Source organism: Mastomys coucha, chromosome X (genome assembly GCF_008632895.1).
Source record: "Mastomys coucha isolate ucsf_1 chromosome X, UCSF_Mcou_1, whole genome shotgun sequence".
Taxonomy (NCBI): domain Eukaryota; kingdom Metazoa; phylum Chordata; class Mammalia; order Rodentia; family Muridae; genus Mastomys; species Mastomys coucha.
Genome location: NC_045030.1, coordinates 52093979 through 52104904, shown reverse-complemented (window position 1 = coordinate 52104904; position 10926 = coordinate 52093979). Strand labels below are relative to the sequence as shown.

The window sequence follows — 10926 nt, the reverse complement described above, 5'->3', positions numbered from 1 at the left end:
AGGGTCTTATTATATATACCACAGCCCGGCAGGCCTCAAATTTCTATCTTAGGCTTCCAAGGGCTGGCATTACAGGTATGGGCCACTATATTCATTATGAACAAGACAAGAACAGTCATTCTTAGGTACATTTTCTTAGAAATTTACTTTATGGCAGGGTATGTTTTAATCCCCAGCATAAAAGACATTGCTTCTTAAAAAGTATGACCTTCATGTCATCACCCAGCTTCCTTGTAGATAAAATTTAACTCGACTCATTTTCTAACTTTGGCTCCAACTCCTTAGCTTCCACTTCTGCATGACGGGTGGTATCTATGAAATAAATAAACTGTGCGCCAGTCATTTCACATGTCAATCAAAAACCTCATTTGCTGCTTGACTGACATTGTGAGGATGACTAAAATAATCAGGCCAGTCACACCATGGTCCATCCTGACAAGGCACAGAGACAGCCTTGGGCAACAGCCACTTTCAAACCTCACACACATATTATGCACGTTTTTCTTCAGTGGCCACATGCATCATGGTCAGTATTAAACTTACAAATATCTGAGCAAAGGCATAAATACACATCATCACACGTTACACGATGCTATTGATTTTGACATAAACCTATTCTGCTGAGTGGGAGAGGTGCATGTTCTTCCATTTTTAGTATCTGCAGCAGTGATCAATCATGGGCTACAAAGTGATTTATATTACAATGTTGTAATCGCCCTTCAAATTCAATTCAATTTGCCAACATTTATTGACTGTAGCTACATTCCAGGCACTTGTGAGGGGTGCTAGGACTACACAATTAATTAAGATAGATCCTGTCTTCATAGAGCTCAGAGCAAAGAGCTATATATGCTATTAACAACATAACATTAATGGGTTAAATGTTATTCTATAACGGTAAGCACACAGGAAGGAACCATGAATTCTGATTAGGAGATGGGTGGGTTAGACAGGGAAGGAAGTCACTCTTAGATTCGGGCTTTGAGGCTTAAGTGCAATTCTTTCAGGAGTAGGAAAAGACCAACCAGATGAGCAGAAACAAAAACACAGGTACCAGGAAATGAATGCTACCTAAGAACAGTGTTCAGCACAGCTAAAACACTAGGCATTTTTATATTTTGTCCTCTAAGCAGAGTGCATTTGATGGATCTCAACTTAATTTTTACATCGATTGACTTTGTGTGTGTGTGTGTGTGTGTGTGTGTGTGTGTGTGTGTGTGTGTATGTTCATGCTATGGTGCACACGTGGAAGTCACAGGACAACTTTTGGGAGTCAGTTCTTTTCACCATGTGGGTCCTTAGGCTAGAACTCAAGCTGTTAGGCTTGATAGCTAGTACCCTTACTTACTGAGCCATCTTCCCGTCTCATGATGGATTTTAAGTAGGACAGTGACAAACAACTTTGTGTTTCAAGATGGAAATCTCCATAGTTGGGAAGGCCTTGAACAGGACAGCAAAAATGAAACTAAAGAGAAAACAGGTACCTGGAGCCATAACAGATTTTACAAGACTCCTAAACAGATTTTACAAGAATTTTAGCCACCCCCACTTGTGCTAAGGGAATGACCCAGATTTTCAATCTAGGTGACTAACCAGGGAGTTAGGTAGTTAACAGAATAAAGGCGGTGGTCAAGGCTTGGGAATCTAGAAATGTGATGATCTGTTAGGACAGTACACAAGGGGATCCAGGAGATGCCTGCTTTGTCATAGAGGCCGTGAGACTGGAGTCTGAGATGGACTGAGAGTGACAGCTAACTCACAAAGTAAAAATTAAAAGGCCCAGGAAAAGCCGACGAAATAAGACATCAGAAGTATATAACAGAAACCAAGGACGAGAGCCTAAGAATGTGGCATGTCAATGTGTTGTCAAATAGGCTGAAGGCTCTGACAGCTTTGGATTAGGGAATCTGGAGATTCAGTACTAATGTACTTGGAGACAAATGGCAGCGTGACAAGAAGACTGTAGGAACAGCAGGGGAAACTAGCTCTTCCCAAAGCATGTGCCCATTAGATGATACTGACATTTGCTTCCTTTTGTAAAAGCTTAAAACAGAATGTAACTTTCCCATTTTTTTTTCTATCTTCAACTTTATCATGCTGGGCCCTACACTCCTTGAATCTGTCTTGAACCAGAAATCCTCTAGTCTTGCCCTTCTGAGTGCAGGAATTGTAGGCGAGCACACTACGCCTAGGCAGACTATCCATCCCATCTCTGAGATGGGTCTCAGGGCACTCCTCCTCCTCTCAGTTTCCCAAGTGCTAGGATTGCAGGCAAAAGCTAAGATACGCAGCCTAGCACTTCACTTTTTATAAAAATCAGTTAGTGGTTCAGATTAGGTCCACTAGATATATTTATTCATTGCTCACAGCCTTTAAAATAAGAACCAGGTATGGTGGTGCATGTCTGCAATTCCAAGACCCCGGGAGGCTGATGCAAAGAATCAAGGCTAGCCTGTGCAAGATGCTGCCTCAAAACAAAACGAAACAGTGAGTGTACATTGTGAATCTTCAATCTCCAGTAGGGATACTCATCATTTCTTCTCTCTCCCCTCTTTCCCCTTTCTGTCTTTGAGATAGGGTCTCATTGTGTAGCCCTGGTTAGCCTAGAATTCAAAGGGATCCACCTGCCTCTGTATCCTAGGTGCTGGGATTAAAGACATGCATCACCATGTGTAGGCTTCACCCAGCCATTTCTAATGAATTCCCTCTGAGAGCATACTGAGACAAAGGATTAATGGGGAACACCTTGGGGGAAAATGCAGGTGGCGACCGAAAGGAAGAAGAGACGGATAGAAATTATCTTATGTCCTTTACAGCTCTTTGCATTTTACAAATGCTTTCTCCTGCATTGTCTGAATTCTCTTCAGCTGGAGTTGAATGCAACTTCACAAAGCAAAACCCAAACTATAGTGCAGGCTTTTGATTTGTCCACCCCAGAATCCTGATTTATTACACTCTTGGGTACTCTGAACTCCTAATTTTTGAGAAAAGAACTGGAAGCTGCTAGCCCAAACTCCTTCTTTGATCTCTTCATACCACACTAGCACAGGTTCTCGGCATAAGTACACCTTATGGGCCTGCTCACTGAGGAAGGGGCCGCGCCGTTCTCAGTGTACTCTGCTCCCACCAACATGAACTTCTCCTGTTACCTCCCAGATTACACTCTCATTCGGAAAAAGCAAGGTGCGGAACAGTGTGCAAACCACTACTTTCTCCATCAAAAAGCAGGTAAAAACCACAAATATATAAATAAAACTCTCAATCAACAAATAAAAATTGAGATGGGGAGGGGTAAGATAGCACTATGTCTCTTCTACACTTTATTTGTTGTTATTGTTTGAGACAGGCTTTCTCTGTATAGCCCTGGCTGTCTTGGAACTTGCTCTGTAGACCAGGCTGGCCACAAACTCAGAGATCTGCCTGCCTCTGCCTCCCAAGTGCTGGGATTAAAGGCGTGAGCCACCACCACCCGACATACTTTATATTTATACCTGACCTCTTTTTCATGTAGAAAACAAAGGATCCTAGAAAGAGAATGCTAGTGACTTCATGTTTAGTTATAGTGCAAGCAATGTAATTTTAACTAGCTTTGATTAGCTCAACTTCCTGACATGAAAAGACACTTATCATTCCTGTTTTTTTTTTTTTAGAAAACACAAAGAAATATGAAGAAGTATGTATGTATGTATGTATGTATGTATGTATCCATCCTAAACCTGCTAGCTACCTGTTTGATTTTAGTATTTTTTCTTGAACACAGACCAGTCGGCTGGCAGTTCTGAAGTTGTTCATATAGTAATATCAGAGACTCTAGGGATCAACTTTAATTTTGCCAAAAGCGTAACTGGCATTCTACTTCAACCCCATCATTCACTACCAACATCATTTCATTTATAAGGAGATTTCACAACCACTAAAATGGCAAGAATGCCAAATCATAAAGAAGAGCTGGTACATTAAAACTCATCCAAATTACATACCCATGATTATGCAAAGTGGCAGGGGTTAGTGTTTGGAAAACAAAGCTTTAAAATATTCCTCTCAACTCAGTCATGAGTTACTTGCTAAAGTTGTCATTAAAGAGTAATATATATCATCTACAAAATATAACTAAGGGATAAGAAAGAAAACACAGGGGCTGGAGAGATGGCTCAGTGGTTAAGAGCACTGGCTGCTCTTCCTGAGGATCTGAGTTCAATTCCCAGCAACCACATGGCAGCTTATACATGTCTAACTCCAGTTCTAGAGCTCTGACACCCTCACATAGACATACATGCAAGCAAAACACCAAGAACATAAATAAAAAAAAACTTAGTATGTTCCCCTTTTCTTGGCAATTGTCTTAGTTTGGATTTCATCACTGTGAAGAGACACCATGACCAAAGGCAACTCATATAAAGGAAAACATTTAACTGGCTGGCTTACAGTTTCAGAGGCTCAGTCCATTATCATCATGGCAGAAAGCATGGCAGTGTGCAGGTGCCATGGTGCTGGAGGAGCCGAGGAGCCTACATTTTGATCCGAAGGCAAACAGGAGAAGACTGTCTTCTGCAGGGTAGAGCCTGAGCATACGACCTCAGAGCCCACCCCCACAGTGAGGTACTTCTCTAACAAGGCCACACCTCTTAATAGTGTCACTTCCCATTGGCCAAGCATATTTAAACCACCACATTCTACTCCCCGACCCCCATAAGCTTGTTCAAACACATGAGTCTATGAGGGCCATACTTAGCCATAGTACACGTAATGCAAAATACATTTTGTCCCACCTTAAAAGTCCCATAGCACACGGAATGCAAAATACATTTTGTCCCACTTCAGAAGTCCCATAGTCTCAACATGTTTAGAAGTCCAAAATTAAAAGTTTCTTCTGAGATTCAGGCAATCTCCTAACTGTAATCTCCTATAAAATCAAAATCAAAAAGCAGATCACTTTTTACATTTGCTATATACTTCTAGTACCACAGGATATACATTACCATTCCAAAATGTCATTATGTGGAAATACTAGACCAAAGCAAGACCAAAAATGGAACTCTGCAACTCCATGTTTGATGTTTAATTCCTTTCAGCTTTGATGACTGCAACATATCTCTCTCTCCCGGGCTGGTTCCACTCCCTGTTAGCAGCTTTCCTCAGCAGATATCCTATGGCTCTGGCGTCTCGAACATCTTGGGGTCTTCAAGGCAACTTCTACTTCACAGTTCCTTATTCCCATGTCTGGGATCCACACATGATCTTCTGGGCTCCTCTAAAGGGTTGTGTTACTTCTCCAGTCCTGTTCTCTAGCACTCTAGGCTCTGGATGATTCCACTCAACTGCTACCACTGTTCCTCATGATCATCCCATGGTGCTGGCATCTCTAAAATGCTAGTTGTCTTCTGCTGCAACTAGGCTTCACCAATAGCCTCTCATAGGTTCTCTTCATGATGCCAAGCCTCAACTCCTTCGCATGACTCCTTCAGTCCTGGGCCATCAATTGCAACTGAGGCTGCACTTTCACCAATAGTCTTCTAAGGCCTCTCACAGTGCCGGGCCTCAGCCGCTCTCCATGATCCCTTCATGCCTTCAAAACCAGTACCACCTGGGTGATTACCAATTTTGGCTACCAGCATGATGTCTATCTCTGGAACACAGCTTCTTTGTGCTCTCAGAAAACACTTCCCAGATGATGTCACCTCAGTGATGCTGGTCTCTTTTTAATCACCACTAATTTCTTAGCTATTGCTAACCAGCATCAATTGTCCCAGTAGTCCCTTCTAATTTTCACTCTAAAGCCAGAGTGACATGGCTGAAGCTGCTGGGTTCTTCTACTTGCTGGGGCTGGAACGTGGCCCTCTTGTTCTATTACATCACCAACACCTTTCTGTTTCTGAGTGGTTTCCTTCACTGCCTAAGCTTGGCTGTTCTGTGGCTGACCTTGAACTCAGAGCTCTGCATGCCTTGGTCTCCTGAGTTTTAGGATTAAAGGCGTACTACCACACCTGGACCTAAACTTTTCTTTACCTAGAACTTGCTCTGTAGCAGGCTGGTCTTGAACTTAGAGATCTGCTTACCTTTCTCTTGGAATTAAAGGCATGTATTTCTTTTCACAAGATATGTGTAAGTTCTGGACAGTAGTTTATTCCAGATATAGTCAAGTTGACAACCTCGAATAGTGATCACAATCTATTCCTTGTCAATTTGACACACAACTATATCTCCTTTTGCCCAAATGAAATAACCAGGTCATAATAAAGCCTAACATAATTATCCCTCATATAACTGCAAACACATAAAGAATAAGCTTAGCTTCTTGCTCTGAAGTTACTATTCCCTCAATTCCATTTAATATCTCTGGATATAGGATTTAGCTCCATTTCACTTCCTGATGCCCCTTTAATATTTGAACCATACATTTTATATTTTTCCTTTCTCAGTTTGCTCTGTCTGATCAAAGGCTCTTCATAAGAGGGATCACAGGGCAGAGTCTATGCCAGATTTGAGATGCCATTTTGAGCTTTCCTTTGTAATTAATCTAAATCTCTTCACTTTAGCCTCAGACAAGGGAAGCATGGCAGCTTGGAGACAGACATGGTGCTGGAGGAGCCAAGAGTTCGACATCTTAATCCACAGCAGCCAGGAGGAGAGTGTCTTCTGCAGGCAGCCTGGAAGAGGGTCTGTTTCCCACTGGGTGGAACCTGAGCACAGCACCTTAAAGCCCACCCCCACAGTGATGTACTTCCTCCAACAAGACCACACCTTCTAACAGTGCCACTTCCAATGGGCCAAGCATATTCAAACCACCACAGCAGTCACGTGCTAGGATTAGAGGTTATGTATCACTGTGTCCTCCTCCTTCTGGTGAGATGTTTTAAAACTAAAACTAAATAAAGCCAAAATGATTATAGAGCTACTGTGTGGCTTGGCTATTACCTGGGAGTTACAATATAGTATCTTTTCTTTCTTTTTCTGACCACTAAATAAAATGACATAAGCTGGCATAATCTACTCATTCAAACTGGATGAAAGTTCTAGTTGAGTCCTCAAGGTTCACTCTCATTTTGTAGCACTCACCTTCCACTCACGAAACACACGTTCCATGGGAGCAAAAGATGGCTCCTTCTCTAGAGGAAAAACCAGCTGCTCCGCTTCTCGGTTCTTCTTTACAACAGAATCCCATTTGGAGAGGATTTGTGAAGTCTTACTGAATGCCACTTCTCTGTGGATCTAAACCAGGCCAAGTACATAAAAGGAAAGAGCCATGAAATCCCACATCAAACTCAATAGAATAATAAGACACCTGGAGGAGGCCATGTTTAACCTGTCCCTGTCCCAATAATCAGAAGCCTAGAGATGAACTTGCTTACTTTTGAAGACTTCGGCTGCCCCTAGTTTATCTTCCCTTCTCAGTTCAAGGTCTTCCCATTAGTGGAGCACTTTCTATGTAACTTACCTGTTCAACCTCTCCCTTGTGAAGAGGTAATTCCAGAGTCTTCTTTGATTTGACTCTACTCAGTTGCTTTTTGACAGTAGCCAATGAGGGTGAAGGTTTAAGAGGTCCAAGCAGATCAGAAAGGGCCAATTTTTCTCCAGTTCCTGTGGAAAGGTCAATTTTCTGGTCAGTTTTGGAAGTGAGATAAAATTCTCAATATAATGTAGGGAGTGACCTGGCAAATGTACAGGGAAGTACAAAGAATTCTTGCTTCAATCCTTTTTCCCTAGCCATAGTGACGCCTCTAGCTGTGAACATTTCTAAACACCCGTTGAATCAATTCAATTAGCTTACTAGTAGCATTACTTGTTAACTGTTCTGAGAGGTTCCATTGGTGATATTAGAAGCACAAAACTCATTCAAGCTACCTAACTTCAGAACAGGGTGAAAAAAATTGGTTATTTACACACAGCAATTATACTGCTTACTAGACACCCACCCCCCCTTTTTTTTAGTGGGGGCAAACAGTATCAGATATGGCTGGCCTACAACTTGCTATATAGATAAGGCCAGGCTGACCTTGAACTCACGTGGATCAACCTGCTTCTGCCTCCTGAGTGCTAAGAATAAAAGGTATAAGCCATTACATATGGTAGATCATGTATTGTTTGTTTGTTTTTTAAGGATTTATTTATGTAGTATACAGTGTTCTGCTCAGAAGAGGGCATCAGACCCAATTACAGATGGTTGTGAGCCACCATGTCGTTGCTAGGAATTGAACTCAGGACTTCTGATAGAGCAGTCAGTGTTCTTACCCACTGAACCATCTCCCCAAGCCCTGATCATGTATTTTTAATAAGGGCTATATTGTCCTTTTACCCTCCTCCCAACTCAGGGAATAGAAATGGGCTCTTGGAAGAGGGGTACATTAAACATAAGCAAACCTTAGATTCTACTAAGCTCCGTGCCTTTCAAAGGCTTAGTATGCATTCATTCTTTAGTTACTGTTTCCCTGGACGGGGAATCAATGAGGCTAAATATATATGACACCTCTCCCGAAGTCAGCCATGTAAGGATCTGTTACCACACTTCCTTTCTGTGGAGGACTGGGATTCTCTGTCTTGAGCCTTTGCCCTATGACATGCTGCATTGGGAAGAACCACACCCGAAATAAAAACAAAACAAAACAAAACAAAAAAATCTTCTATAGGTTAAAGATGACACCATAAAACCTGAGACTGCAATGCTACAGGAAAAGATCACCACCAAGGTCGGCCTTAATTGGTCATGGAAGGAAACTTCCTGCTGTAGTGGAGGCTGTAGCAGAGACTCAATCACCCAAGTGTACAGCGGCACAATGCTCAGCCATAAATGGATATCTGCATTACCCTCTTTAAGGGAACACCGTGGAAGAGGGAGAAAAGGGGTGGCCTGATATTCTTCAAAATGGAAACATTCCCATAGGAGGGAGAGAGAAGGCTCATGAGCCTCGAGGTAAACAAACGTCATGTGTCTGGGAAAGCTGAAACTTACTAAAACTATCCAAGTGCACCCCCCTCATCTTTACAGCTGAAGTTAGCAATTGCTGAGGGAGGGGACCTGAGCAGTCATCTGCAGAGAGGTTTCTGTTCAATTCCTGCAAGAAGTCTACGGGCAAGACCACATATACCACTCCTGAGCATATACCCAAAAGATGCCCTATTATACCACAAGAACACTTGCTCAACTATGTTCACAGCAGCTTTATTTGTAACAGCCAGAAACTGGAAACAACCTAGATGTTCCTCAACCGAAGAATAGATAAAGACAATGTGGTACATCTATAAAATGGAATATTATTCAACCTTTAAAAACAAAGACATTATGAATTTTGCAGGTAAATGGATGGAACTAGAAAATATTATCCTGAGTGAGGTAATCCAGACCCAAAAGGACACGCAGTGGTATGTATTCACTGGTAAGTGGATATTAGCCATAAAATACAGCATACCCATGATATACACCATAGACCCAAATAGGTTAAATAAGAACAAAGACACAAGTGAGCATGTTTGAATCTTACTCAGGAGGGGAAATAAAACAGGCATCAGAAATGGAGGGAGGGCGGGAACTGGGTGAGAGAATAGAAATTGTTGGGGTGCATCTCTGGGACTAGCAGAAGACCTAGGATGGGGGAGGCTAAGGGGAATCTACGGGGTAACCCTAGTTGAGACTCCTAGCAGTGGGGGATATGGAGACTGAAATGGCTACTTCCTGTAGCCAGGCATAACTTCCAGTGGAGGGAGGGGGATGTCAATCCACTCAGAAAACCTTCAGATCAAAAATTTGCCCTGCCTACAAGATTCACAGGGATAAAGACGGAAAGCAGAGGATGAGGGAACAGCCAACCAATGACTGGTCCAACCTGAGACCCATGCCATGGGAGAGGAGCAAACCCCCGACAGTACTACTGACACTCGGCTATGCTTGCAGACAGGAACCTAGCATAACTGTCTCTTGAAAGGCTTTATCCAGCAGGAGATGGAAACAGGCAGACCTACAGCTAAACATCAGGTGGAGCTCGGAGAGTCTTGTGAAGAGTGGAGGATAGGATTGAGGGAGCCAAGAGGGTTCAAAGTCACCACAAGAAGACCCACAGAGACAACTAACCCTGGGACTGTTCAAAGACTGAACTACCAACCAGAGAGCACGTATGGGCTGGACCTAGGACCCTTACATCTGTAGCAGATATGCAGCTTGGTCTCCATGTGCACCCCCTAATATTTGGAGCAGGGATGTCTCTAACTCTGTTGCCTAACTTTGGAACCCTTCCCCACCTACTTAGACTGCCTTGTTGGTCCTCAGTGGGAGAGGATGTGCTTAGGCCTGCTGGGACTTGATATCCCAGGGCAGAGTGGTACCCAGGGGGGACTTCCCCTTCTCTGAGAAGGGAAGGGGATAGTGAGGAGCTGTAAGGGTGGGACTGGGGGAGGGGGTGCTGTGATCAGGATGTAAAGTGAATAAATAAAAAAATTAATGGGGGAAAAAAAGAAGTCTAGGGGCACAGTATTCTTGAGTCCTCAATTAGTGCTGTCACCAATGCAACTGCTTTCAGATCATTCTAGCACCTATAAGTAACCCTTCACCCATATTCCTGTTAGTCACCCCAACATAAACTCTGGTTCACATGCACTGAACAATTCTAACAAGGCTCCAATCAAGACTAAGAGCCAAGATATTATGTTAGGCAAAAGCCCTTCTACACAGAACTTGATTTGCTCAAGTTCTAGTAGAATACCTGTCTGTTCTAATTCAAGCATCATGAGAGAACTGATATATAAATTCAACTGTGAACACTAAAGAGCTATACATACACAACAGCTAAGCTGGTAGGAGGAAGCTACCATCACTTCAGTCATTTTATACAGCACATACATTTAATCCCAGTGCTTGGGAGGCAGAGGCAAGTGGATCTCTGTGACTTCAAGGCCAGCCTGGTCTACAGAGTCAGTTCCAGGACAGCCCCAGGGCTA

The 10926-nt window shown here is 42.8% G+C and overlaps 1 protein-coding gene across 1 annotated transcript in view; it reads right to left on the bottom strand.

The window, feature by feature from the left end:
• Nucleotides 1-10926, bottom strand: part of Utp14a (UTP14A small subunit processome component) — a 26019-nt gene that overhangs the window by 11344 nt on the left and 3749 nt on the right. The window contains exons 5-6 of the mRNA XM_031372776.1: nt 7436-7589; nt 7057-7209 (exon numbers count right to left, since the gene is read on the bottom strand). Of these exons, the coding sequence (XP_031228636.1) occupies nt 7057-7209; nt 7436-7589 (307 nt within the window). The remainder of the gene's footprint in view (nt 1-7056; nt 7210-7435; nt 7590-10926) is intronic.